Source organism: Poromitra crassiceps (assembly GCF_964638095.1).
Source record: "Poromitra crassiceps genome assembly, chromosome: 9".
Taxonomy (NCBI): domain Eukaryota; kingdom Metazoa; phylum Chordata; class Actinopteri; order Beryciformes; family Melamphaidae; genus Poromitra; species Poromitra crassiceps.
In genome coordinates, this window is record NC_139630.1 from 20,806,301 (window position 1) to 20,833,469 (window position 27,169).

Here is a 27,169-nt window from a genome sequence, read left to right on the forward strand (position 1 = left end):
CCCAGATGCAGATTTTGAAAGACATGTTATGAAGGCAACACAGTTTTTCAAGTATGGAGTGTTGCCAGAATTGATAGGAAAATGGTTTACACGGAATGCAGTGCTGAATCTTGGTGAGAAGGAAAACAGAACCAAGGAAACAAACTAATTTCAAAGTATATGTAGATCCCACTTTGCCCACAGAGATTTGAAGCTCAAGTCACACGGGGAAAAAGTCCCACAATTTAGACTAAATATCATCTTAGATTGAATTGTGATATTATTATTGTGATATGGCATAATTGTTAAAGGCTGCTTTATAGTAAAGTGATGACATTTTCTGACCTTACCAGACCACTTTGCTCATATTATTATATACATATTGTGCAAATATTTTGTTAAAGCACCAACAGTCATCCCTTGAATATTGTTGCAATATCGATAGGTCAGTTATTTTTGTTCTGGTTTCATATGTTATTTACACAGCTGTGTATTAATTCTTCCTGCTCCTAAGAGGAAATATGTGGCTTTGACTTACAACTTAACAGCCCTACTGTAGGGGAACTACTGGACATTTTTGAAAAGCCACAAGTATACTGGCTGCTGCTTGTGTACTGTTATCTAGGAGAAACGTTTCAGCAAACCATACTGTATCTTGGAGAGATCACTTTTATTTGTCAAACTTTGTTTACAAACCTTTCAGTCAATATTCCAGAGCATTAAACATGGCAGTACAATTTATATTCCATTGTCTGTTATTGATGAAAATCAAGGTGGAAAATTGCCCTTTTAGACTGACCAAGTCTTTAGTATCAGTCAAGAGAACAAGAAGCTTGTTTTACATGAATATTCACTTCTTCAATCTGAGGCCACAATGATTTCACACAGATTACACAGAGCACAGCATGTTGTCACAATCTTGTCTATAAGGCTGCCCTTCACTTTGCCATTTTGTTCCACTCTAATGAGGCTTACAGGCAGAGTTGAGCCCAGAATTGTATATTTCTGCCTCAACATTCCAATAACTCTCTCGACATGGATTCTCACACGAGAGATTTCTCGAGCATTTTCAATCTGTTTGCGGCTAAGCTGTTTCTTCCCGCGTGTGAATGGAGGTGTCACTAATTCTGCACAATATAAGCCAACACTATCCTCTATCGTGAAACCCCGGTCAGCCAGTATCAAGTCCCCTGACAGGAGCTTGTCAAGGAACCCACTGTGCTCGGTAAGCTCTTTGTCTGACACACGTCCACCCCAGGCCTTTGACACAAAGGAGATGCTTCCTTGTGGGGTGATTGAAATAAGAAACTTTATAGTGTTGTGTTGTTTGTAGTTACTCCATGTTTGAGCTCGAGCTTTTAAATCTGATGGCCGCTCTATGAACACCTCAAAGCAGTCAATTATGCTTACACACTTCCTAAAAAATACCCGAAAACACATTGGTAAGCTGCATCTTAAGTCTTCTCTTTCCGGCCACAATAGTATGGGGTGAAGCCTGCTTGCCATAACATCTATCCAACGGCGAAATATTCTTGATACTGTTGACTGATGAATCCCGAAGAGGTAGCCTAGAAGTTCCTCAGACAGATTTAGGCGCAGCTTCATCAGTGTAAGAAGTAGTTCCTGAGTAGCCTTGAGGGAATTATTTCCCCTAGCAGGAGAAACTGATGACACATCACTGAACAATAACATAAAAGTCTGTAAATTAGGTAGTCCTGTGAAAAATTTCATTTTCCTGTCATCAAATTGTGAAGGGTCAAGAGTACGACGTTTCAACTCACTTTCTAAGTTGTTAACTTTCTCCCTCAGTGACTGACATTCAATGTTTAAAGCTTTCATCTGTTCATGTAATGCGGCAATGTCATTGTGGGTCTCTTCTGTCTGGACCTCAGTGCCTTGGATGTCAACAGGCTGTACCTCTGCTTCTGCTACAGGATTTTGATTGTGTGTCTCCTCTGTTTGGACCTCGGTGCCTTGGGCGTCTTCTGCTGCAGGTCTTTGTTGCAGGTCCAGAAGTGCTGTGGCAGCCAGCAGCCTACTTGTGTTAACAGTTCTTTTCTTAGACACTTCTTGAGATCGTTGATATCTTTGTAGTTTGTTGACAGCTTGAGTCCGCTGAGTGGTGGAGGTAAAACTGAACAAACTTGGCACATAGTCAGGGTGTAGGGGATCGTCACTCTTTTTTCCTGAAACAAACAATGGGTTTTTGTTTTGACTAGTAATGTAATATTATTTACATATATGCATAGAAAATATACATGATTGCATCATTACAGTACTGCAGGATAACAAAGGTAGTATCTCATGATGCTAAATATCAACAGCATTTCAATATTATTTTGTAGAAAAAGTTATGTGACTTTAAATTTGCTGTGTGGGGGTAGGCTACCCCTTAAACCATTATAAAGAAAACAGTCTCTTTTGGCTAAACGTTAGCTAGCTAACACTAATGTTATCTGTGTTGCACAAGGGGGATCCCCTTTGTGGAACACATTAAGGTAGGCTAATATCGTCATTTTTTCGGAATACTACTGACAAAACGGTACAGTTAATGGTAGGCCTACACATAAGATAAATGAAAGATGCAAATATATATATATATATATTAGTCAACACGTTATATAAGGACGGTACAATTAACAAAATCTAACCCACCTGACACAAAATGACAACTGCAAATCCAGGTTTCAGTCCCCGGAGTCCAGTTCTTTCTGCGAATTGCAGCGATCCATTTGGCTCTCTTTTCATTACCTTTCGGCAGCCTGTAAAAATATACCTCCGACGCCTTGTTGAATCTATTTTTACAGTTAAATGCACAACAGCACTTTCCCATTTTGCGGAAGCTGAACGCTAAACACCGTGTGACCCGGCGGCGGCACCTGGCTTGTTTAGACGTTTTGACACTCACTGCAGCTGAGTGGGCGTACCCGCACTGACTGTCGCGTCCGTGACGTCACGTGCATTCCCTCTATACTTTCATAGGAAAAAAACTGTGATTCTACCTTCATCCATTCTTTAGTTATTGACACTTGAATGTAGGTAGCATTTCCCTGAAAACGTCCGTCTCTCCACAAAAAGTTGAGAAAAAGGAATTTTTCTAAATGAAGTAATCTTCACGGGTCTTGAACCGAATAAAGGTCTTTGATGGCGGATACTGGCCGGTGTTACACTCAACTATGAACCCCATGATGATTTGGTTTCCCTTTCAGGTCAAAACACGGCCGTGGGCACAACTTTTACTGTAACACCGGTGTGAGAAAAACCAATACCATTAATGATTGTTCCATTCTATTGAGCTGTTCCAGTGCCAGGGCCCTCATTCATGGTATTGGATACACATGTGTCTAGCTGCTTTGACACTTAAAATGGCTGCTGTGAACAGAGACTATTCACCTTATTCCTGGACTTACGTTTGCCATGATTCTCAGCGGTTACCGGTTGTCGACTTCCTGTTTACACTTTTTCCACTAGCAAGGACGTGCGCGCCGCTGTCAAAGAGTGGGAACATTTGGCTTATTTTATCCGAAATGGCTAGAAATAGTAACGTGTGGTTGCATAGCGACGATATTTTACAAAAATGAGGTGAATGTCAATTCACTCGTACTGTATGGCCTTATTTTAGCCGAAATTGCTAAAAAATAGTATGTGGTTGCATAGCGGCAGCTTTTGTTTTGAAGGCTAAACGTCCAAACCCGAACTCTTATTATTTGGTCATTGAACGGAGCTTTAGCGGTCTCTCTCTTTCAAGATTCAAGATATTGTCACTCCGTTGTACAATTATGCACATGTGAAATTATTGTGCTGGGGGGCTCCATTACAAGACATGAAGCTTAAGCGAAAATTCTTTAAGAGAGACTGTAATGTCATTCATTCACTCACTTTTCATTCATTCACTCTCCTAGGATATAACTCTAGCTCTCATACCCACTTCTTAATCAACCTGCATTTTCCTGTTTCTAGGAGAAACCCTTTAGTTGTCACGGGGTCTCATTCATCCCTTCTGTCCTCATTCACATCTGTCCCAGTTAGGAGAAAACCTTTAATGTCACGCCCAGTCATTCATAAAACTCAGTGATCAATCACCCCTTTCCCGCTTCTACCTAGCATCACTGTTTGTGGTCGGTAACATTTAGATTAAGCCAATCAGAGAACGACACATCTTCCCATTCAGCCTATCATGGTATACTGTCATAGTAGCTAAAAACCTCCTGTTTCTCTCTGTGGTCTCATTGGGTTTCAGTGTGTTCCTGCGTCCCTCCTCCACCCCATTCTCCTCCAGGCCTCTCTGAGGTCTTCAGAATCAGAAGCCTTCTCCAGCAAGACCAAGTCTACCTTCACCACCACCAGGTCTAGACTCCACGGGGGGGATGATATTCAATCTACTCTGGCTGCATCCATCTACCCCTGCTGATCATGATGTCATAATCAAGCTGACGTCATGATGGAGTCTAATCGCCAAAAAATATATCTATATTTATGTGCCTACAGGCTCATGTATCTTATCATCTAAATCATCTGTCATTCAAGAAATGGTCTCTCTGGTTGAAATAGGTAGGTACAAAGTCACAACAATTATTATGATTATTTTCAGTCTCTTTCGCTATGAACGGTCCTGGGCGGAAACAGGCAACCGGCAGCTGGAAACAGGGAGGGAGGGTGTCATGGAAGCACCCGCGGTCTCATCAGCGAACTCGTGAATAGGGCCCAGGCAGTGTTTTCTGGCAGGTTGATGTCAGTGGTGTGCTGATGTAAACAGTCTGTTGTTAAGTGAGTCCAAAAAACATCCAACAAGACCATTTATTTGTACAGCACAGTTCAGACACAGAGGCGACTCAAACAGCTTTACATGAATAACAGAAGAAAAAGACATCCATAAATCTATACCTATACAGGAGTTTTTCTAGTGAGGCAGAGGAGAATGGTCCTCTATTTTTTCGAAGAGATTGGGGATTTTATATATTAATGTTTTTTTTATAAAATATCAATCAAATGTGTTTTTTCTGATGTGCGGACGCTCCTTTTTTCATTCATTATATTCTTAAAATGCTTCAACAACAGTGACACCTGTAAGGCACTGATGGAAAGGAGAGCTCCATGCAGACTGGACTGCATGCAGACTCCATGCAGTCTGGCTCGGCCCTCGAGGGGTACGGTACAAAAACATTACCCCTGAGGGCGTTCATTTCGTTGGTAATTTATCTAATGCAAATATATTATTGGTTGAAAAATACTTGCAATTCACAGGGAACAGTGAAATGATGTGTTTTTAAACCAATCATATTTAGCTGAAGCCTAAACCGCCCTTACCAATCAATAGCAATCAATTAATTTATTCAACCTAATTGGTTGTTGATTGGATAGATCGGTAAGATTGACATTGTCCACTGATGAAGGAGTCTCTCAACGCTGAATCCAGTTCACTACTAGGAAGTGAAATCCACTTTGCTGTGATGACCTGACAGGAATGATTTACACGACACTGACGACAGTATAGCAGCATATTATATTTTTTTACTTTTTATCAAGCAGTAAGTTAGTTCACAAGCCAGACAGTCGTTGCATTGCATTACGAGCCAACGAGACAGTTTACAGCGGGTGGGCCGCCGTACGGAGTGGAGACCGAGAAAACTGGGATATTTGCAACGTCTCGGCTGCATGCGGTTACACTACAGACGGCATGGATGTGCAAGTAAGTCAATTCATTTCAATTAATTTCACGCATGCACGCGCACGCACACACACACACACACACACACACACACACACACACACACACACACACACACACAGTGACCAGAGCTGCCAAGTTTCACCAAAGGTTTGGAGTGAGACTTCAGGGGAAGGGTCCTTCGTCAATCTTATTTTTTTTTACGTTTGCAGCAAGATTTAGCGAGGAATGGCCTATCTCATTATAAATTAACAGGATTACACTGTTGTGATGTTGTTCTTACTCACCGAATGCGAGCACACTCACAACTCGAGTTACATTAGGGTGTGATGTTGTTCTTAACCATCAATGTTTGCTCATTTCCTTATGATTTCCTTATGATTACCATGATATTGATTTCAACCATATCACCCAGCCCTACTTTTGGCAGCCCCCCTGGACAAAAATTCCCCAGCCGCCCCTGGGATGGGTAGCACTAACTGGAGAACTGGGGGAGCGCACCTATATGAGCAACACCCCCCTAATTTATTATTGTAAAAACAAACCCTTGGAGAAAAAGTGTGGGAGCTCCGCTCCCCTGCATTCCCACAGTAGGCTACTACGCCCCTGGCGACGTTTCCTCTCAGTAGCCTATTAAGCACCTGCAAGTGGCCTGGAGCGTCCCAGCAAACATTTTCACGTATAACGACCGTCTTCTGCACGTCAAACCAGTCTAGTCAGGGTCTAATTATATATCCAGAATGGAAATCGTAGCAACGTCGATGACGTTTCCTGCACGGCCGCTGCACGTAGATCATCTCCTTCCCCACAACCAACGTCGAAATATGCCGCTCCCACAACAGCTATGTTCAGATGAAAATCTGCACAGTGTGCATTTAGCAGCTTTACATATAAATGGCCTGCATTTATATAGCGCTTTTATCCAAAGCGCTTTACAGTCAGTAGGTACATTCATCCATTCACACACCGACGGGGGCAGGTTACCACGCAGGGTGCTGGCACACCAAGGGGAGCAATTTGGGGTTGAGTATCTTGCCCAAGGACACTTCGACATGCAGACTGGAGGAGCCGGGAATCGAACCACCGACCTCTTTTATCCAAAGCGATTAGTGGACAACCCGCTCTACCTCCTGAGCTACAGCCACCCCTTATACATATAGCCTACGGTATGTCCAGATTTAACTATTTTTGCTATACTTTATCTATTCGACTGTCAATTTGTTGGAGTTACTCTGAGTATTTTGGACATTAATATATAGTGTCCTCAACGGAAAATTTCAGGGTGAAGGTTTGTACTGGAACTTGCATTGCAAGCCTATAGTCGCAGTTACAATTCAGTTACTTGTTTGTGGGCGGAGCCGAACTGGTTGCAGAAAGTTACAACTAGTTCAGCTGTCATAGAAATATGGAAGATCCGGACGCCTCCTCCACGTATTTCAAAGCTTTGCCAGCAACACACATGTTACCTTACACAAATAAGCTATCTCTTTCAATGCATGGGGTGAGGTTTCCTGACCCGCAGTGCCGGTGTCATGCCGAGTTTTGCACCCCCGCCGCCAAATGCATCCCCACCTCACGGGAGCATATTGTCCTCAAAGCATTTGCTGCCAAAATCACGCAATGGGTTATTCAAAATACCCTTGGCTCATGGAGGATATGTCTGAGCATCAATTTAGAATGAGAGTGTTACTTTCTAACCTTCTGACGGAAGTCAGACTTAACACACCACTTCCTGTTCTAAACTAATTTCAAAGTAAAATGCCTTTGGCGTTTCTTTTAACCATAAATAATACCAAAGCTAAAATAATTAATACAGTGACATTCAGATTCAGATTCAGATTAATTTATTTAAAGAATGGGACTTTACACGTTAATGAACAGTAGGCTACAGCCGTACAGTAAACATGCCAGGTTATAGCCCAAGGGCTAGTTTCCACCTGTAGTCCCATGGCAGGTTGATGTAATCATGAAAGAGAAAAAAAAATGAATAGTACAAAAAAGATTAATAGTACAGAAGGTTAGTAAAACCAAAAATGATTAAAACACACACAATTAATAGTACCAAAAAATTAATAGTACAAAAGGTTAGTAAAACCTAAAATGAATAAAACACACAGAGCATGCAGTGAAACATGGCAGATGATATGTTAAGTGTGATCACATTGCTGGTTTGGAGCCATAGTTTCAACTGGCCTTTGAAGGTGGCGAGACTAGGCCATTCTCTAATAGAGGGAGGTAGATTATTCCAGAGGGTGCTTCCCATGTAGGATAAGGTCTTCTGGCTAAAGGAAGTTTTTCTAAAGGGGACCTCACAGACCTTGTTCGTGATGGCCCGAGTGACACGGGTCGAGTTGGCGGTCGAACGATATTTGATGAAGTCAGCAAGAGGAGGCGGCGCCACACAGGGGCGTCATGCAAGCCAAAAATCTGAGGGGGCGAACTCTGGCGCCGCCCGGAGGGCGGCAAAAAATTTGGGGGGTTGGAAGCCAGATTTAGAGGAATATCTAATTTTAAATGAACAGACTGAGCAGGTGTAACCATAAGGCTATTTTCCAAACTGCTCAGCCTCCTGGAAAGATCCATAATCACCAGACTAAGTACATTGCCACTGCCCAGGCTCAATGGACTTGACAAAAAAGGGAGACCACATGTTTCAAAGCAATGTAACACAATGTTTATTTTGGCTGGTATTGCCTTTTCAGAAGGTAGAAATCTTTCCTCTAGAGCAGGGGTTCCCAACCTTTTTTGTGCCAAGGACTGGTAGATACATGGGAAAAAAAAGTCGCGGACCGGTTGTCAATTCTAATGGTTTTAGTTATATATATTTACTCACCAGGTGGCGACAAAGGGTAAATAACAGCCTTTTGTGTTGTACTGTATGTAGCCTATACAGTATTTATGTTTTTGTTTTAACTACAAACATACATAAACGTAAACTTGAAACTATGTTTCAACTACCATACACAGCCTATAATAATATAGCCTATGTTTATAAAAAAAAAAAAAAAAAAAAAAGTTTTTTTTTTTTTTTTTTTTTTTACCTCTCAAAAATCTGAGGGGGCAATTGCCCCCTCAGTTACAATGGGCATGACGCTTCTGGCGCCACATGCGCCACATGCTAGTCATGTAACAAGAGGCTGCGAATCCCATTGTTATATGTTGGCCAACCATAACGTATCACTGCGAGTTGCAACTAGCAGTCTATAGTGCATTTGCAAGGCGGTGAAACCATTTTATTTATTTTATTAGTTCATTAACCAGTTTCTTTATATCTCATGCATTAAGCATCCATGATGAGCCTTGGGAATTTAGCCAAGGCACCGGGGTTACACTCCGGGGACTGGATTTACACCCCGACTGTTGCGAAGAGTGCCAATCGGATTTTTTTAATGATCAATTATTTATTAACATTTTCATAAACATTACAGTCCACACAACAACAGAACCAGAAATGAAAATACCCTACAATAGTAAAAAATAAAAACAGACAAAACATGAATCAAACGAAACCTAACAACTATTCCAACCCTAGCAAAGAAAAAGAAAGAAAGAACAAGAAAAGTGTCACATCGGCAGCCCACATCGGTAGCCAATCGGATTGTTATGACCACAGAGAGTCAGGACCTCGGTTTAAGGTCTCATCCGAAGGACCATCTATGATTATTTTGTAATTACATACAGTAGTCTACGTTCAGTGATGTGTCTGATATGGTTGTATTGATGCAACCCAAACTATCGCTGAGGTCGGTTCAGATAAATGAATACAGAGGTCAAAAACACAATTCAACACATTCTTGAGATGTAGGTATTACATTTATCAAATTATTAGATTACTAACTTAAAACTTGATAAAATAGTTAATCATTTATTTGGTGATCGTAATTCTCATTTGCATGATAAACTGCTCGATTGTTTACAATAGTAATCCAAAAGGGTTCATTGTGTCCATATTGTAACTTAGAACTTAGATTTTTCTTATATATCGGACACAGATTTGTCATTCCTACCTGACATGTTTCGACGGTAACACTTCCGTCTTCATCAGTGGCATCACTAGATGGTGTCTGACGTCACATGCATGGCTTAACAGCTGTCAGATTTGACAGGTTTGCCCCCACTGTCAGTTCGCTATATATATATATATATATATATATATATATATATACTGTATATATATATATATATATATATATATACTGTATATAAAACACTGCATTCTGGCATGCAATGATGTAATGAAGTAACTCAGTGTTACTTGGATTAGTAACTATAATAATGTGTATTTGAAATAGTAATCCCTTACATTACTTAGTTGCTCAAAAGTAATCAGATTACAGTAAAGTGTTACTGTAACTGATTAAGTAACTAAGTAATGTGTTACTGTAATCTGATTACAGTAACTAAGTAACATGGTACTGTAATCTGATTACAATAACTAAGTCACGCCTTACTGCCCAACACTGGTGGGAATAGAGTACCACAGGGATGACGTATTTTTGTAGTCGGAACGCGGAAGTCCCGGAATTCCGGGTTCTTCACTGTTTCTGCCTATGGGATTGAATAGGTTTTTGGCGCGATGCTTCAATAAGGTCTGTGGGCAACGCAAGCTTATTCAAATGCGAACCTGTGTTCAGCGAGATAATCTTCACACATGAGAACCACTTTCATGAGTTTTGATGCATAAAAAAAGCTCATGCTAAGCTATTCAACCTGTTAGAGTGTTGTTACTGTGAGCTGACAGAGCAGTGTGTCGGACCATTGCAAGATCACTTTATAGTTGGTAACTGTCAAACAGCTCCACACGTGTGACAAACTAACTTGCTAGTATTGCTCGTCTTTAACTGCTTCTGATTGGTCAGTCTAGAGGTTCTTCACGTTTCTCTAAAATGCTATTGGCTAATGGGGCGGCTGGGCGAGACTGAGTGTTGGGCTCTCCTGAGTCTCCTCAGAGAGCCTGGTGACGCGAGGTTAGGTGACAGGAGTTTGTGATAATCGTGTGTCAGTGTGTGCGCTGCTGTGCACTGATATAGCGCGTGTGTTTTACTAATACATCTAGTTTGAAAGAGCGAGTGGGCAATAGCTGTGTGACTGAACCATGATTGAACCGACTGAACCAGGTGAGGGAAAGATAATTTCCGTGCTCGTCCTTTGGCGTGATGACGTTATAGACGTATAATATCCCCGTTAACTTGACAGTGTAGTCTCATTTAGCCGTTTGCTACAGTAGCTAGCCGCCCTTTTAACTGCACGTAAAAGCTTCAAAACTCATAAAAGTGGTCTTCATGTGTGAAGATTATCCTGCTGAACACTGGTTCGCGTTTGAATAAACTTGCATTAACCACAGACATCATTTGAAGCTGTGAGAGCAAAATTATTGCACCAAAAACCCATTCAAAAATCCCATAGGCGGAAACAGTGAAGAACCCGGAAGTGTTAACATCCATGTTTTCCGGACTCATTCCTGCGGCTCTCTATATAGGGCTGGGGGAACATAGGGCTGTGGGAAGATAGGGCTGTGGGAACATAGGGCTGGGGGAACATAGGGCTGTGGGAACATAGGGCTGTGGGAACATAGGGCTGTGGGAACATAGGGGTGGGGGAACATAGGGCTGTGGGAACATAGGGCTGTGGGAACATAGGGATGTGGGAACATAGGGCTGGGGGAACATAGGGCTGGGGGAACATAGGGCTGTGGGAACATATGGCTGTGGGAACATATGGCTGTGGGAACATAGGGCTGTGGGAACATAAGGCTGTGGGAACATAGGGCTGTGGGAACATAGGGCTGGGGGAACATAGGGCTGTGGGAACATATGGCTGTGGGAACATATGGCTGTGGGAACATAGGGCTGTGGGAACATAGGGCTGTGGGAACATAGGGCTGTGGGAACATATGGCTGTGGGAACATAGGGCTGTGGGAACATAGGGCTGGGGGAACATAGGGGTGGGGGAACATAGGGCTGTGGGAACATAGGGCTGTGGGAACATAGGGGTGGGGGAACATAGGGCTGTGGGAACATAGGGCTGTGGGAACATAGGGGTGGGGGAACATAGGGCTGGGGGAACATAGGGCTGTGGGAACATAGGGCTGTGGGATCATAGACCTGTCAAATCTGACAGGACGATCACGCCACAGTAAACAATCAGCTGTTAAGACACGTCACACACATCTAGTGATGCTTCTGACGGAAGTGTTACCGTCGAAACAGGTAGGAATGACAAATCTGTGTCTGATATATAAGAAAGTTCTGCTTATGAGCCCCGCCCACCAAAGAAATTAGTTCATGTAACATGTTAGCAAAGCCAAGGTGCCACCATGGCAGTGTTTTTCAGTGGTGTAAGCTAGGTCCGTACGGCAAGGGTGGTCCTTTTAAACCAGTGGTTCCCAACCTTGGGGTAGCGACCCTAAATGGGGTCCCCTGGAATTCAAATTGGGTGGCCTGAAATTTATTTATTTTTACACCACGCACAATTTAAAACTACCAAAGAGGATTAGGGCCAGTTGTGATTTTTTTTTTCTGATTTTAAATTGGGATTCTGAGAATATACTGTAGTCAGAATTCTGAAAATAAAGTTAGAATTCTGAGTTTAATGTCAGAATTCTGAAAAAAAGAAGTCAGAATTCTGAGTTTACTGTCAACATTTTGAGGGGGAAAAGTCAAGAGTTCTGAGATTAAAGCCAAAATTCTCAGATTAAAATCAGAAGTCTGAGAAAAAAGTGAGCATTCAGATTTGAATGTCAGAATTCTGAGAGAAAAAGTCAGCATACTGTTTAGTGTTTACATGCATGTGATATCACTGATGATGTCACACTGATGATATTACCGATATACCGGAATTTGAATGTCTGGGGTCCCTAGATTTGTGTGATGTCAAAGTGGGCTCACAAGCCAAAAAAGGTTGGGAAAGGTTGGTATTTTCTCTCCTCCTCCTATCTCCTCTCCTTCCCTCTCCTCTTGCTCAGATCTACGGCAACAGAGCTCCCAGTAACTCGGACTCCATGCTCAGATCTACGGCAACAGAGCTCCCAGTAACTCGGACTCCATACCATCCAGCCCAGTTTTTGATGTCTTGTCCTCCATGTTCAAAGGAGACAAATCGCAGCCTGCGACCATAGTCTGAGAATGTATGGCTCACCTGGAGTTCAAACATAGATAATACACGTGTCAGTGACAATGGAATGATTGGAATGTGGATGCTTGTGTGTTTAGGTGAGTTAGGGTTAGGGTTAGTTTTCTGTCCTCATGAGGAACAAAATGTCCTCACAAGGGTAGAAAGATGAGATGCAATGCCTTCTACTCTTCTCCAAACCATCTCCACCAATATCACTCCCTTCCTCACTCGGCCTAAAAAAAAAAAAAAGTTTGGTTCCTGTTGGTTGTCAGTTGAAGTGATGGGTCGGTTGGGATTTTTTCCCCTTTTTTTCCCAGTGGCAGCAAGGGATAGATAGGAAATATATATATATTTTTTTTTCCTTCAAATTACAGCAGCGATGGATACATTTTTCATAACATAGCCTACATGTACTCTACCACAAATTAGTGAGTTGCTGTGCACGAAACAGTATCTCGAAGGCGGACGGAGTCGCGGTACTTTGAGCCGTCGAGGGCACAGGTTCTAGCTCTGCCGTGCACTTCAGTGCTACAGTAAATACCTGAATTGAAATAAAGCCATGACGCCACTGACGAGCGAACCAAGCTGCTGAGTGGGGGTCGACACCACATCGCTGGCGATATCCGTCCATTTGTCAGCTCTGTCCACTTTGCCGGCTGCTGATACGAATATACAAGGGCACGTTTTCAAATGATTTTAACCCCAATCTCACAATTTTGGTTGGCACGCTAGTGCTGCATGGGCAGAGAAGCGACACAAAGCACATGTCCGTCATGCTCCCTGCCATTTTCGTTTTAAAGTATCCGTAGCGAAAAGCACCTTTGCGCAGTGGCAAACCTCGCCCCTTAGCGCCACCGTCAAATCAACAAGCTCATCAAATAAATTTGGGTCGCACGTAAATTGACAGGGTCGGGCGGAAACCGGAACCGTACAAAAAAAAAAAAGTAGGCCCTGCCATTATGTCCTCAGGCCTTGCCAGAGTGAAGCCTCTACTTAAGAAACGTTCCCTTGACTGCTATCCAGAACTACAGACCTGGATTTTTTTGGTTCCATGCTTGCTGTATCCACCTTATATATGGGCGCTTCTTCCGGTGTAATCCTCCCAGCCCCCTCCCCCCATTAAGTTAAGGACACAACGTAGCCCGACTGCGTCTGTAAAGGATGTTTCAAAGCTGCAGGCGAAGGGAGCAAATCACGTCCAGCTCGGCCAAACATCTCGCCGATAAATATCTCAAGTTGTTCAAAGAGCAACAGGTTAGCGGATGTGATAGATAACATTATTACATTCCCTCAAATAAGTTATCAAACGAGTGTTATTTCTTTGTGACAAGCAACTTTTTTTTCAGCGTCAGAGTTTGATGAGGAAATGCGCTGACGAGCACCGCAGACCCTCTGCCAACAAGTAATGTTAACAACCAGCTGCAATCCGTCACAGTCTAGACTAGTCCCTTTCTGGACTGTTTTTCGGGCAAATGACGTGATCATCTCCCCTCCACAGTCCCTTGCCCAACAGTAGTCTCTTGCTGCTAAAACTCCCAAGCAGTCGAAATCTGAGATACGCATGTATTTCCAAGTGTCACAGAAAAATGTCAAAGCCACCTACCAAAGCAGAATGGTTCATTGCTTATCGGCGGCAGGGTTTGAAAGCTCGATGTTGCTAATAAATAACTTGAATATACCAATCCTTCTGTCTTATGCTGTTGCACCCAGCCATCATAGCGCTCCACAGCGCTATGATGCGCACAGAACACAGAAAGTACGGTGACCATCTTGGCATTTGTGAAAAATGTATATCACCAATCAATTCGGATAAAAAGAGGCACTTATTTTTAGCAGCAAGAAAGTCTACCATCGGGCAAGGGACTGTGGAGGGGAGATGCTCATGTCATATGCCAGCCCTAAATGCGGTTAGTTCTAGACCGGACCTTGCACCAATAATCATTTTACAGCAGGGCATTAAAAAATAAGGTGCTTCAGCATGCATGCCAGAGATTTTCATCTGCCATTTATTTTCCTATACTATCCCATAGATAAAATCTTTATCAAAAAAGTTGTACTTGTTAAAACCAAACGGTTCATCTATATTTAGAAACAGGAGAGACCACAGAACATTTCACTCGGACCAAAACATAAAAAAAAAAATGCGGATTTAAAGAAAATATTTTTTGATGGGTTTTTGGCTCTCTATATAACATGCTCTTTCACCTTATAATCAAGGAAGCGGATGATTGCTCTCGGGAGGGGGGGGGGGGGGGGGGTTTGGCGACTGGTTTGGCAACCAGTGAGCGGTGTGCCCTTTCCAAAAGGATGTCCATGTCTGCTGGTATTTGCATTGATGAATGAATGAGTTCAGTCACAAATCCTATGGTGTTGTTTTTCTCTGAGCCCTCTGGGAACCCATGTATCCTTATATTGTTGCGCCTCAACCTTGATTCCAAGTCGTCACTTTGCAGATAACTTTGCCTTTTGGTGAAGTAGAAAGGCGACTGATCTTTCCAAACGCGCTGTCCTGTCATCAGTTTCTCCCAGCTTTTCTTCCATATTCACTATTCCTTGTTCCAACGAGGTTGTTCTCTCCACAAGCTCCTTCATGTTAGACTCTAGTCTTAAAGGAGAATTCTGTTTTTTTTTACAACCTGGACCTTATTTTCAGCTTTAATTATGATTTTTATCTCACCCTGAAAGTTTATATAATGTATATGAATATGAATATGAATATATATATATATATATATATATATATATATATATATATATATATATATATATATATATATATATATATATATATATAAAACGGCTCTCTCAAATCAAGCAATCTGATTGGTTCACAGCCATTGTATATATCCAGTAACCCACTCCAATAACCCATGGCCATGGGTTATTGAGTTGCCATGGCAACTCTCTTACTAAAAGGCTTTGGTTACCTCAAATGACAATGTAGAAAAAACAAATGGCGGAGACAGCTGTCAGATCCTTGTGAATCGATCTTCGCTTATAACTTTACTAATACTTTGCAGAAAATTATGTTTTGTACAAGAATAGACGCGGGCTAATGTCTTCTTTGCAAAAAAAAGGCTGTTAACCCCGCATTTAACCCCGCATTTAACCCCGTAACGTTAGTTGGTGTCGGGCTTTCCAGAAAGCTCTCAGCTTCTCAGCAAGCGCTGAGAATGCAGCGCTGCGCTCGAGCTGCGTGTCGGGCTTTCCAGAAAGCTCTCAGCTTCTCAGCAAGCGCCAGGATTGGCCAATGTCAACTTCAGTCTCCAGAACGATCCAATCAAATCACCCGCACGTTCTTGCGGTCCCGCCTTACAGTAGTGTTTCAACTGACTCTACCAGAATGCCATGGCAGTCGGACTTATAGTATTACTATTATTATTATATTATCATACTTGGAAACCTGCGGCCTCGTGGGATAACAGCTGATCAGCGGGATATATTTGCCACAACACACTGGCTCTCATGCTATATTGCTTAAATATATATATATATATATATATATACTGTGTATATATACTGTGTGTATATATATATATATATATATATATATATATATATGAATATACAGTTATACTGTATATATCGCCAACCGACGATTGGCTGAGTCCACCGCCGTTGGATTTTCTTGGACGATTGTTGGACGAGTTTTGGAGAATGTTTGTCCTTTTATTTTCCTCATTTCATTTAATGGTCTAATTTATAATTGAATAACCTGTGAAGCGCAATTCAAAAGGTGCACGAATAGGAACTGTTGTTGAAGTTGAAAACGAGAGGAGAGATAGAGGGGGGCATGCCCCCGGACCCCCGTAATGGATGTGAGGTCCACCCACCACAATCCTGTGGGAAACACTGAGGACAGTACATCAGACTGCCCCTCCCGATCTGCAATCTATGGTCAGGTTTCAAACCTTGCCTCGTTACCTATGCTCCTCCACTCTTGCACGCCACCTCGCCCCTCCATCACTACGTGGGCTCAGTCACTCATCCTGGTCGCAACTCTTCTCTCATGAACTAACCTATTTTACCCTTCTTTAAAAAACAAAATAATTATTGCTTATTCTTAAAAGGCTTATCTGATGAAGACTGAGAGGTACCGTCGGTTTCACTATGCACCTACTCTAAATCACTTTGGACAAAAGCTTCTGCTAAATGACAATTTAATGTAATGAGTGAAATCCAAACTGTCTCCTAAACAGCAGCATCCAGAGAATGCTCTGCAGTTTATAGACATAACTTTACAGGATTTCTGGTTACTGAAGTCAGATTTTGCAAATAGTTTCACTCGCTGCCAACATGTGAAGTTGCCTAGTGCAGCTTTTAGGGTTAAGGCTTAGGGAATGCAATCAATGGAAGGGACAGGGTCTAATGAGTTTGTCTCTCTGTGTACCATTTTCCATGAGGTGTCCTCGAAGGTAGGGTCAAGAGTCACCGGGGTCAAGAGTTTAAACTCCTGCAGTACTTTCTTTTCCTCATCCAGCAGACTCACAGTCAGCCTGTAAATGCAGCCACAGTCTGTCCTCCTACAGTACCTGCAGGGTGAGTTAGTAGTGAATTGGTGACAAATTAAGTTATAATACCATTATAACTAAAGTTCGGGAACAAGGCCATGCCACAACCAACCACTCATTCAATCAGTCAATCCCTCGCCCCCCCTGGATTCAATCATTCACTCCACCTACATATACGTCCCAAACCAAGATTCTTTCTCGTTCTCGTCTCAGTCCAAACTCATTCCTCCCACCCAACCCCTTAATCTTACATCTCAGTTTAGGAACCACCGGGGATAAGATGGAGCCATGAAGACCATGAAGAGCTTCCATCGCCGAGGCAGTTCCCCCATCCAGAGTTTCATTACCTGGTTCCTTGAGACACCTACTCATACTTCTTTTCAAGTCATCCCTTCCCCTCATCCCTTCATCCCTTCATCCCTTCCCCTCCCCACCTCCTACATTAATAAACTATTAATATATTGTGGCTTGGTCATAGTTAGTGAACAGTGAAGTAGATGCATGCATGCCGGGCTCTTTGTCTCTGACTCACCAGTCCACCACAGTGATGTTCGGCTGATCATCCAGCTCATGGGGGGGGTAGCCCTCTGCTAACAAGTCGATCACCTGTCTCTTCAGACACAGCCTAGGACAGACACAGAAGGATTCAGATAAGACCAAAACCACCAACACATAATCTTTTTACCTGTATTTATCGAGGGGGAGGCTCACTCCCTTTTTTGATATTTTTTCTGGGTTAGAGCTCCCAGCCGTCACAGCGCTCAACAACGCCACTCTGGTCGAAAGCTCGGTAAAAAATAATATCACCAGCACAGACCTCAGATGAAAAGAGGCATTTATGAGCAGCGTCGAGCTTTCTAACCCCGCCGTCGAGAAGCAATGAACCCTTCTGCTCTAGTAGGTGGCTTTGAAATGTTTTTGTGACACTTGTAAATACGTGCGTATCGCTGATTTAGACAGCTTGGGAGTGAGAGTCACAGGCAAGTCTATGTAAGTGTAACGCAGTAACCTGAATTAGTCACCAGGGGCCAGTTGCACCAAGTGGTCTTAACTATGCCTGGTCGTAACTCCTACGTCGGTCTTAGATAAGACCAGTCTTTAGAGTGGATTTGCGCCTGTTGCACCAACAGGGCTTACGTCTGGTCTTAACTACGCTGGTCGTAGCAATGCGCGTCCAGGTGAATTGCCGGGGAATGTGCCCTGATTGGCCCAAAAATGTGCCTCGCGCCGTCACCCACTACTGTATGTGCGTCAGTACACCCTCCCTCCTCCCACCCCCCTCCTCCTGTGGAAGCTCCGGGGGAAAATGGCGGCAATTGAATGTAACGTTCCCAATTCTATGTATTAAATTCTAAAAAATGACCCTCAACATTTGGGAAGGCTAAGCCACACAACTAGTTCATTATAATCGAACGTCATGGTTCAAAGGCGACTTTACGACGATGAAGACGGTGAGGACTCAATCACAGCAGCCTGTGCCTCTTACAGGCACAGGCACCTTACGCCTCCTCCTGACCAGGCATAATATTTACGACCGGTCTTAGTGAGAAAAAGGCTTACGCCCTATTGGTGCAACCGGCGTAGCTGTTAGGTCGTAAAGTTACGACCGGCGTAGCTTAAGACCAGTCGTAAGACCACTTGGTGCAACTGGCCCCTGGTGTTGTCGTTACGTTGTTATTCCACTGAGAATTCAGCAAGTAGCGGTTTTTGTCCTTCACAGGACACCGTAGTTCTGAAGTTCATTCCGTGCAGAGGTTTTTTTTCAGAGTTTACTTGTCCTCCTTGTAAGGTGGTGAAGCAGCAGCAGAGAGCCAATAAAACTGCCACATTGGTCTCAACCACAATCCAGAATGCCTGTGTCCCGTGCTCCTTCTCTCCGCACAACACCCCATGATCACACACCATCAAACACAACGCAGAGTCCCAGGGTGTGTAGGGAGGCTCCAGCACGTGTGGGTTACATAAGGATACGGGACTCTTGTAGGGTAGACTAGTGTCCTCTAAGAGAGAGTGGCGTCAGCGGAGGACCAAAATGCGAGACTCATTAGCCAGTGAACAGCCAGGAATGGGTCTCGCGCTGCTTTTGCATGCTAAAATAAAGCTGATAATGTACAATTTGATTCAAGAACAATGGACAATGGACAGTTTGTGTTGTCAAAGGACAACACAAACTGTCCATTTTGCTGCAACTCGACAGTGCTGCTTAATCCAGGACCTTACTTCCTGGAACTCTTGAGAGTAAAAAACTGGTCCATGGAGTGAATGGAGATGTCGCAACTCTTCTTACACAGCTCTGGGGTAGACGATGACGTCATACCCGGAAGAGTCATAGCAGGGCTAGGGTTCCTGAGAGATAAAATGATAATTAATCCACGGATTCTCGGCCACAGCAAATGTAATTTTTGAGGTAGGAAGTTCATCTTGTGCCCAAATTGAAGCTTATGAACTTGGGCAGTTTTCTAAATACTAGTGAGGAAGTGATATTCTCCATAAAGTGCTGGAAAATAATTATTTTTGAGGAGAATTTGTAAAACGGACAGTATTTTTTTGTATTTTTGTGGGTTTTGTGGGTGAAATTTTAAAATAGAGTTGCAGCAAGCCCCAGAATCTTATTTTGCTACTTCCCCCTATGTTCCAGCATACTTCCTGCAAAATTTCATGTATGCATGACTATTTATGCCATTGCAGTACCTTATTATTTGCATTTACATGATTTTTGTCCCAAAAAGGGGTTTTTGGGCCCCTGAGACCAAATGGCCCCGAGTTGAACTGTGTCCCTACACCTTAAGATGGCCCAAGGTATAAGATAACTAACCTGATGCTGCCAGATCGATGAGTTTGCTTCACATATCTGTTTCACAAACGACATCCATCTGGGTTCGGCCAAGCTACATTGCTGAAGAGGGCGGTCAGTTTTTTCAAGCTACTAGGCAGGTGATTGGATGGACCGTCTGTCTGTCACCGTCTGGGCTTGCCAACGCCAACCAATCAGATCGACTTCCCTTCATGACGTAGCAGCGCCTGGTAAACACGAACGGCTAGGACTACAATTGCTAAATAGTTAGCATGGAGGTCGCAGATTTTTTGCTGTTTTTGTAAGGTGAATATTGGGTGCAACCATTGACTATTCAATTTGCCAAAAGAAAGAAGAATTACTGCAGATGTCTGACTGAGGATGAAGTGCAGGTAGGCCATTTTGCACGTTAAATGTAACTGATTGGATTAACTGATGTTACGCTAACGTTAGCAACATTTGGAGGTTGGGGTGCTACGTCTGATGATTGATGACGTTTACATTTGTTAACGTTTGATTAACGTTAACAGCGATTCATTACTAACATATATCGTTGTTCGTTTCTTCAGGGAACTGATGACACGATATGACACCGAGTGGCACGCACCCTGGACTGGCCTGGACGGCTAACGTCATGGAGACGCAACGCTCTCTAGCCTTTATGATCATGGCAATAACATCAGCCAAATGCTTTGATACAATATAATGATTTAACGCTACTATTTAGCATTAACTGGACTGGTGAATTTGAGCATATCTGTCAGTGGAATGGTAGATGTTTACGCATGACTGGATAATGTTATTTGCTTACTTTTGTGATAATAAACTAAATGGAGAAAAGACGGCCGTGTGGTGTTGTTACATAATCTGCTGGTCTTGAGGCACGATTGGGTAAGATGATGTAAATTCATAAAGATGTTGTCATATGAATCTGCGAAAGGGAGCTGCCTGGAGCCCAGAGGACGTCAACAGAGAAGAGGAAAAACACCCTTAGGGCCTGTGTCCACCTGGCGTCTTTTCCTCAGGTCCAGCGTCTATTTTCAATTGTTTCCAATGGGAGGAGAGCGTATGCGAGCGCACACGGACGTGTAGAGAAAGTGCAGAGCGCCCAGCGTCTTTTTTCGGCGTTTTTGTGCGCCGACTCCCAGCGCTTCCAGCTGAAAATATTTTAACTTTTCAGAAAGACGCTGGTGTCGGCTGCTCCTTTTCTGGTAACTAATCATATGGAAAAACTATCGCAACAGAGACAGAACGGCTCAATTGTGGGAGCAGATCGGCTAGACACTTAATATTTCTGGTGAGTGTTGTGCTTACTGCTTTTAATAGCGTAGCCTACCTGTGTTGTTAGCTTGCTAGCTGTCAGCTATCAAGCTGAACTAACGTTACTTGCAGACTGCTTCCTTGTATATTGTGCGCTGGGATCAGCGTTCCCCAGCGCACTCCCAGCTTTTAACGTCGGAAAAAGAAGCTAGGTGGACACAGGCCCTTAGGTTACACCATGCAGCATATATTTGGATATAATCTCAAACTTTAAGAATGGTTCCTTTTTGATTTATTCCTAGTATTGGCTCCCATGCCGTTTGTTTACCCCCTATCTAAAGTACAAGTGCAAAATCTTAAACTATGTTCTATCGATAAACCAATTTCTCGAGTAACCGCTCCAAAATATCAGACATAAATGACTACTATATGCTTGTGAGAGCTATATTCACACTTCACAGTATAATTTATGCAAGCGTCATACGGGGGAAAATATCAGATAAACTGATTGTTATATCCTGAGATCTTTAATCTCGCCTGTATAACATAATATGTCACTCGGACACCAACGTGAGTTAAAGGAGAATTTCGTTTTTTTTTAACCTGGACCCATCTCCTGGCATTAATTATGATTTGGCCACTCACCCAGCGATGCCCGCGGCGTATCTGGGCGTCCTAGCGTTGTTTTGAGATCAATAGCGTCCAAGTCAGTCGTAAAATGGAGCTGATTTGGGGCCAAGTGTGAGCCTGTCTTTCCTGCATCTAAATAGCTATTTTTATTCCCGTTTTCGCCAAATATCGTCATAATCTGATCCCTCAAGAACCACCAGAGTGATATTTCGCCAAAGGCTGTTTCCTGGAGTCGCACAGGGATCAAATTACCTCAAACGTGATCTCGGTCACCAAGTCTCGTGAAGTCCCGCGATACTTTCCTGTCGACTGGCCAAATACAGGTAGGACGCTTTGCGGTGGTGGTTTTAGCGTAACCTATGTGGGGTTTGGCATAACCTTCGTTATTTCGAATCCCACATAGGTTACGCCAAACCCCACATAGGTTACGCTAAAACCACCACCGCAAAGCGTCCTACCTGTATTTGGCCAGTCGACAGGAAAGTATCGCGGGACTTCACGAGACTTGGTGACCGAGATCACGTTTGAGGTAATTTGATCCCTGTGCGACTCCCTTTGTTGACAAAGGCTTGAAGCCGAAACGTCCAATTTTTTCACTGCCCAATAAAAGGCTGTTTTTCAATTAGCCTACCGTGAGTGCCGGCTCTCCTTTTTCATTGTTATCCATTATCCAGGCACCCGGTCTGTTTTTCTTACAAGGAGTTGTGCGCTTTACCTCAATTCTTCATATAGGAACCCCTCACCAAAACATGCAATATCCTGGTTGCTAATGTGGTGCCTCCTCTGGTCGTTAGGGGCGCCTGTTCGGAGGGAGGGGAACTGGTTGGAATAGCATGAACCTCCCACGTGCTAAGTCCTACCGGTGAAGCTTCCCCTGTCAGGTGAAAAGAAGCGGCTGGCTAACTGCCCATGTCTCGGAGGAAGCATGGAGCCAGTTTCGGCTCTCCCCAGATCGGCAGAGGGTGGAGTAGCAAACCAGGATAAATAAAATAAATTAGCACTAATGGGGGATAAAAATAGGATAAAAAAAAGAAAAAAAAACAGAGTGAGAGAGGAGGCCGTATTTGCCTGTCTCTTTAAGAATGACTCCGTTTGTCAATGTGATGTTGACGTATAGGAGCAGGGGCGTAGCCAGGGATTTCGGGCCCCATGAAAGGATATCACATCGGGCCCATGGATGCCGGAAAATGTTTGGCCATTTGAAGCCCAATTTAGAGGAATATCTCATTTTAAATTAATATTCAGGTCAGCTTAGAGACTATTGTAATGTCATTATTTGCCTTTTCTCAATCACCTCTATATCACCTATACCAGCTCTCCTTGCCCTGTTGAATCATCATGCTCTCTTTCTGACTCTGTAGTGTGTACATGACGCTCTCAAGGTAGATTTTACTAACCAACTAACACTTTTCTTGGGCAGGGTTGCAACAAAAACCTGGATGATCTTAAGCATGACTGAGGTCGATCAAGCCAAGTGGATCTTGGAGAGGAAGAAGGTGGCTGGGATGCAGGCTCTAACCAGTTTACTGGAGTTCACAGTATTCCTGGAGCCGTTCAGTGAGGTCTTCTATGAACTGTTCAGGTTGTGCAAAATTGCTGTGGCCCTACCTGTCAGCACAGCTTCTTGTGAATGCAGCTTTTCTGCATTGAAATTGATAAAAAAAAAAAATCCCTTGCGTGTGGAGTCCAAGAGAGCCAAGGCCTTGGATATGGATATGTTCCTAAGGGTGTTTAGTGATGCACATGGAAATTGCAAAATTGGCTGTCAGTATTTACTGTTTAAAACTGACACAGAGTTTTTGTTAACTGAGAATCAGTTGCAATAAATAAGCATTTATAAAGTTATTTGACTTTTGTTTGATTACCTTTATTTAACTGATATAAATGATTATAATACAAATGTAAGTCATTGTCATACTTTTTGAACAGGTTAGATCATAAATTGGCCAATAATATCACTATTAGACAGGTAGGGAATTCTAAGACTGTATTGCAGTTATGCATGTAGAGAGATAACAGTGAAACTATTATCAAAACAGTCATTCTCCTACACTGTTATTCATTCTCTCTAATTATGATTAATATACAGCTGTGATTATCAACCTTTTTCATATCAAGGACCTCCAATTTAGTCCACATGGACCCTTAACTTGGTGAGATCTGTCTCTGAAAAACTCACATCTGAGAATTTTGTCATGTGATTTTGTCCTGAATTCTAAGACTGTTATTGCAGGTATGTATGTAGAGCAGTCATTGGTTCCCAAACTGAAGTACACATACCCCTATGGGTACGTGGAGGTACTACAGGGGGTAGAGGGATAACAGTGAGACTTTTATCAAAACAGTCATTCTCCTACACTGTGTTATTCATTCTCTCTCATTTTGATTACTATACAGCTGTGATTATTATCAACCCTTTTCATATCAGGGACCTCTAATTTAGTCCACATTAGACCCATGGACCCTTATAGTAGAGCAGATAAGTGAAAAAATATTTCAAATTGTGATACAAGCATGAAAGTTGGCATGAATACTCTCTATAGGTAACTCTTCAAATATGGCCGATTGGCCATTTGAAAATCCAATATGGCGACCATTTTTCAAGATGGCCATTAAAATATCCAAGAAAATACAGATGTTTCCCTATAAAACCTAGACTATTCACTAGACTTTGCTCAAACTTGGCAATTTCTTATGGTTATGCACAAGATGGCTGGTCAAGGTCATGGTCAAGGTCAAACTTTGCCTATTGTGACCTTGTTTAGTTCTGAGTCGACCGATTACTGACTTTTCCTTGACTATCGACCCGATTTTGATTTCAATAGTGATTAGAAGTTGACACAAATTTATTCTTGCTGTTAAAGCTTGTTAGCATTCACATCCACAGAGTTATGTGCAGACAAGTCCTGATCTGAAGCATTTGCATCTACCTTTGCAGTCCTTGCATGAACACTTCGTCAACTCCTGGCAACTTGCTGCAATTGGTGCAAGAGTTGTCCAACAAATTTGCCATGAATCTCCATCTTTTGTCCATCCATAGTCAGCAGGGGACTTTATGTTTGGCTGAGGGTCCATTGCTTGAGCCCAGATAATTCCTGCATGATAGGCTGCACGCTTGACATGTTCTTTAAGGGCTGCCTGTGTCGGTGGAATTGACTCATATGTCCTTTGCTTGCATGCAAATAGATCAAGCCTTTCAAGGACTTGGATGTCTTCATCATCCACTGTTACTGGGTACTGACTCAGCTTGGCAAAGGTCCTGCCAACTTCACCAAACACATTCCACGTCTGCCATGCCCACTTTTTGCCCTTTCCACGAAAGGCCGAGACGACATCACATCCAGTGAAGGCGTGAAAGAACAGTAACGCACTTGATTTCTCGGGCCCCATGGCAGACACTACATCATGGATAGGAATGCATCTGGCTTTGGCTCCTTGGCCATACGCGACCAAAAAAACCAAGTTCCTTTAGGGAAGAGAAGACAGATACAGCTATGACAACTCCATCTGTGTCATTGGCCTTAATGATCACTGCTTTGTACCTTTCCAAAACGGCATTTGTGGTATGTACAAAGAGTCTCGTGTCTGCCTCTTCCTGTCGACATGGGGATACTCCTGAAAGGCCCCTTGTCTTGTTACAGACAGCATCCTCACCCTTTGTCACAATGATACTGCTAGCATTGTCCATGCCTTCAATTCTGTCTGCAAGGAACAGGAACAACTCTGTCTTGTTAATGTCATCCATCAAGAAGCTTTTCCAGTTGTTTGGAGTTCTACTCATTCCTTCAACCCTTCTCCTGACACCTTTCCCTCGCTTGGATCTTGTCTCACACTTAAGACTGTCTTTCTTGTAGAGGTCAAACACAACATCAACCCTCCTGTAGATGGCACAGTAAGACTCCAGCTTGGTACGAATCTCTTCACTAGCATAGTCATCAAACGTCTTTGATGTACGTGGAGGCAGTGCATTGATCAATGCTGAGCCATCAATGACTATGACTTCTGCCTTAGGTTCTGAGTCTGATGGAGGGACCTCTGCTTCCAGTATGTTGACCAGCTGATACTTCTGACAGGAATGCAGCCTACCATTGTCACTCAGTGATGCTGGAGCAAACTGATTTTCATGTTGGAAGAATTCTTCCAGGTCACATTGTCTACTTTGACATGAAATGAAGAGCCTTGAAAAGAGCTGACAGTGCTCCTTCAATTATGACACCTTCTCCTTTGAACGGTTGGGCAATGGACGAGGCTTGAAGAATGCAGTGTTATTCTTCTTGATGGGCTTATAGAGGGACTGTTAAGCAGAATTTGGGACACTAAGATACTGAGAAAAAAGGCTATTATTTATCATGCTCTGACGTTATGCTGAGTATCATTAGCGGAAACTGGACCCCATGCCGAGTCTCACGGCAGCGGTGTCACCAGCGTGCCCTGGTAGTGTGCTGACACCAACTCTATTCTAACATACGATAAATTTACATTTAATGAATGATAACATAAGAAGATGAAGATGAAAATGAAAATTAATCACCAATACCACATCAAACTGTATTCCGAAAGCCATAAAAATAGTCAAATATGTTTTAAAACATTTCAGAATTATTTTCATTGGCATTACTGTGCATCAAGCATGTATAAAATACCAAAATATGTCAAAGGATAAACCATTTAATTTCCAACCACAGGTATTACATGCAAAAGTACGTTTTTATGGAATATTTTGGTGGCCATCTTGAAAAAACGGCCGCCATCTTGGATTTTCAAATGGCCAATCGGGTAGATTTGAAGAGTCACCTATATAGAATATGTGTGCCAATTTTCATGCTTGTATCATAATTTGAAATATTTGGGGTGATATTTGCAATTATCTGCTCTACTATTAACTGTCTTGGTGAGATGGGTCTCTGAAAAATTTTAACCTGAGAATTTTGTCATGTGATTTTGATAACAGTGAATCTATGATCATAACAGTCATTCTCCTACACTGTTATTCATTATCTCTAATTGTGATTACTATACAGCAGTGATTATGAACCATTTTCATATGAAGGACCTAAGTCAACATTAGACCCATGGACCCCTAACTTGGTGAGATCTGTCTCTGAAAACTCAAATCTGAGTAGTTGTTTAGTTTGACATGATTTTGTCCTGACTATTGCAGGTAGAGAGATAACATTGACACTATGATCAAAACAGTCATTCTCCTACACTGT

At 42.7% G+C, this 27,169-nt stretch overlaps 2 protein-coding genes across 2 annotated transcripts in view; both read right to left on the bottom strand.

Moving 5' to 3' along the window:
* Positions 1 to 9,661, bottom strand: part of LOC310782206 (dihydroxyacetone phosphate acyltransferase-like) — a gene marked incomplete at its 5' end in the record, with an annotated part of 65,360 nt that extends 55,699 nt beyond the window's left edge. Inside the window, one exon of the mRNA XM_083642888.1 lies at positions 9,655 to 9,661. Coding sequence (XP_083499014.1) covers positions 9,655 to 9,661 — 7 coding nt within the window. The remainder of the gene's footprint in view (positions 1 to 9,654) is intronic.
* The window catches only part of LOC310782809 (uncharacterized protein), a 99,976-nt gene continuing 81,542 nt past the window's right edge, over positions 8,736 to 27,169 (bottom strand). Inside the window, exons 9-11 of the mRNA XM_083643570.1 lie at positions 17,805 to 17,897; positions 17,152 to 17,293; positions 8,736 to 12,785 (exon numbers count right to left, since the gene is read on the bottom strand). Coding sequence (XP_083499696.1) covers positions 12,615 to 12,785; positions 17,152 to 17,293; positions 17,805 to 17,897 — 406 coding nt within the window. The 3' untranslated portion in view covers positions 8,736 to 12,614. The remainder of the gene's footprint in view (positions 12,786 to 17,151; positions 17,294 to 17,804; positions 17,898 to 27,169) is intronic.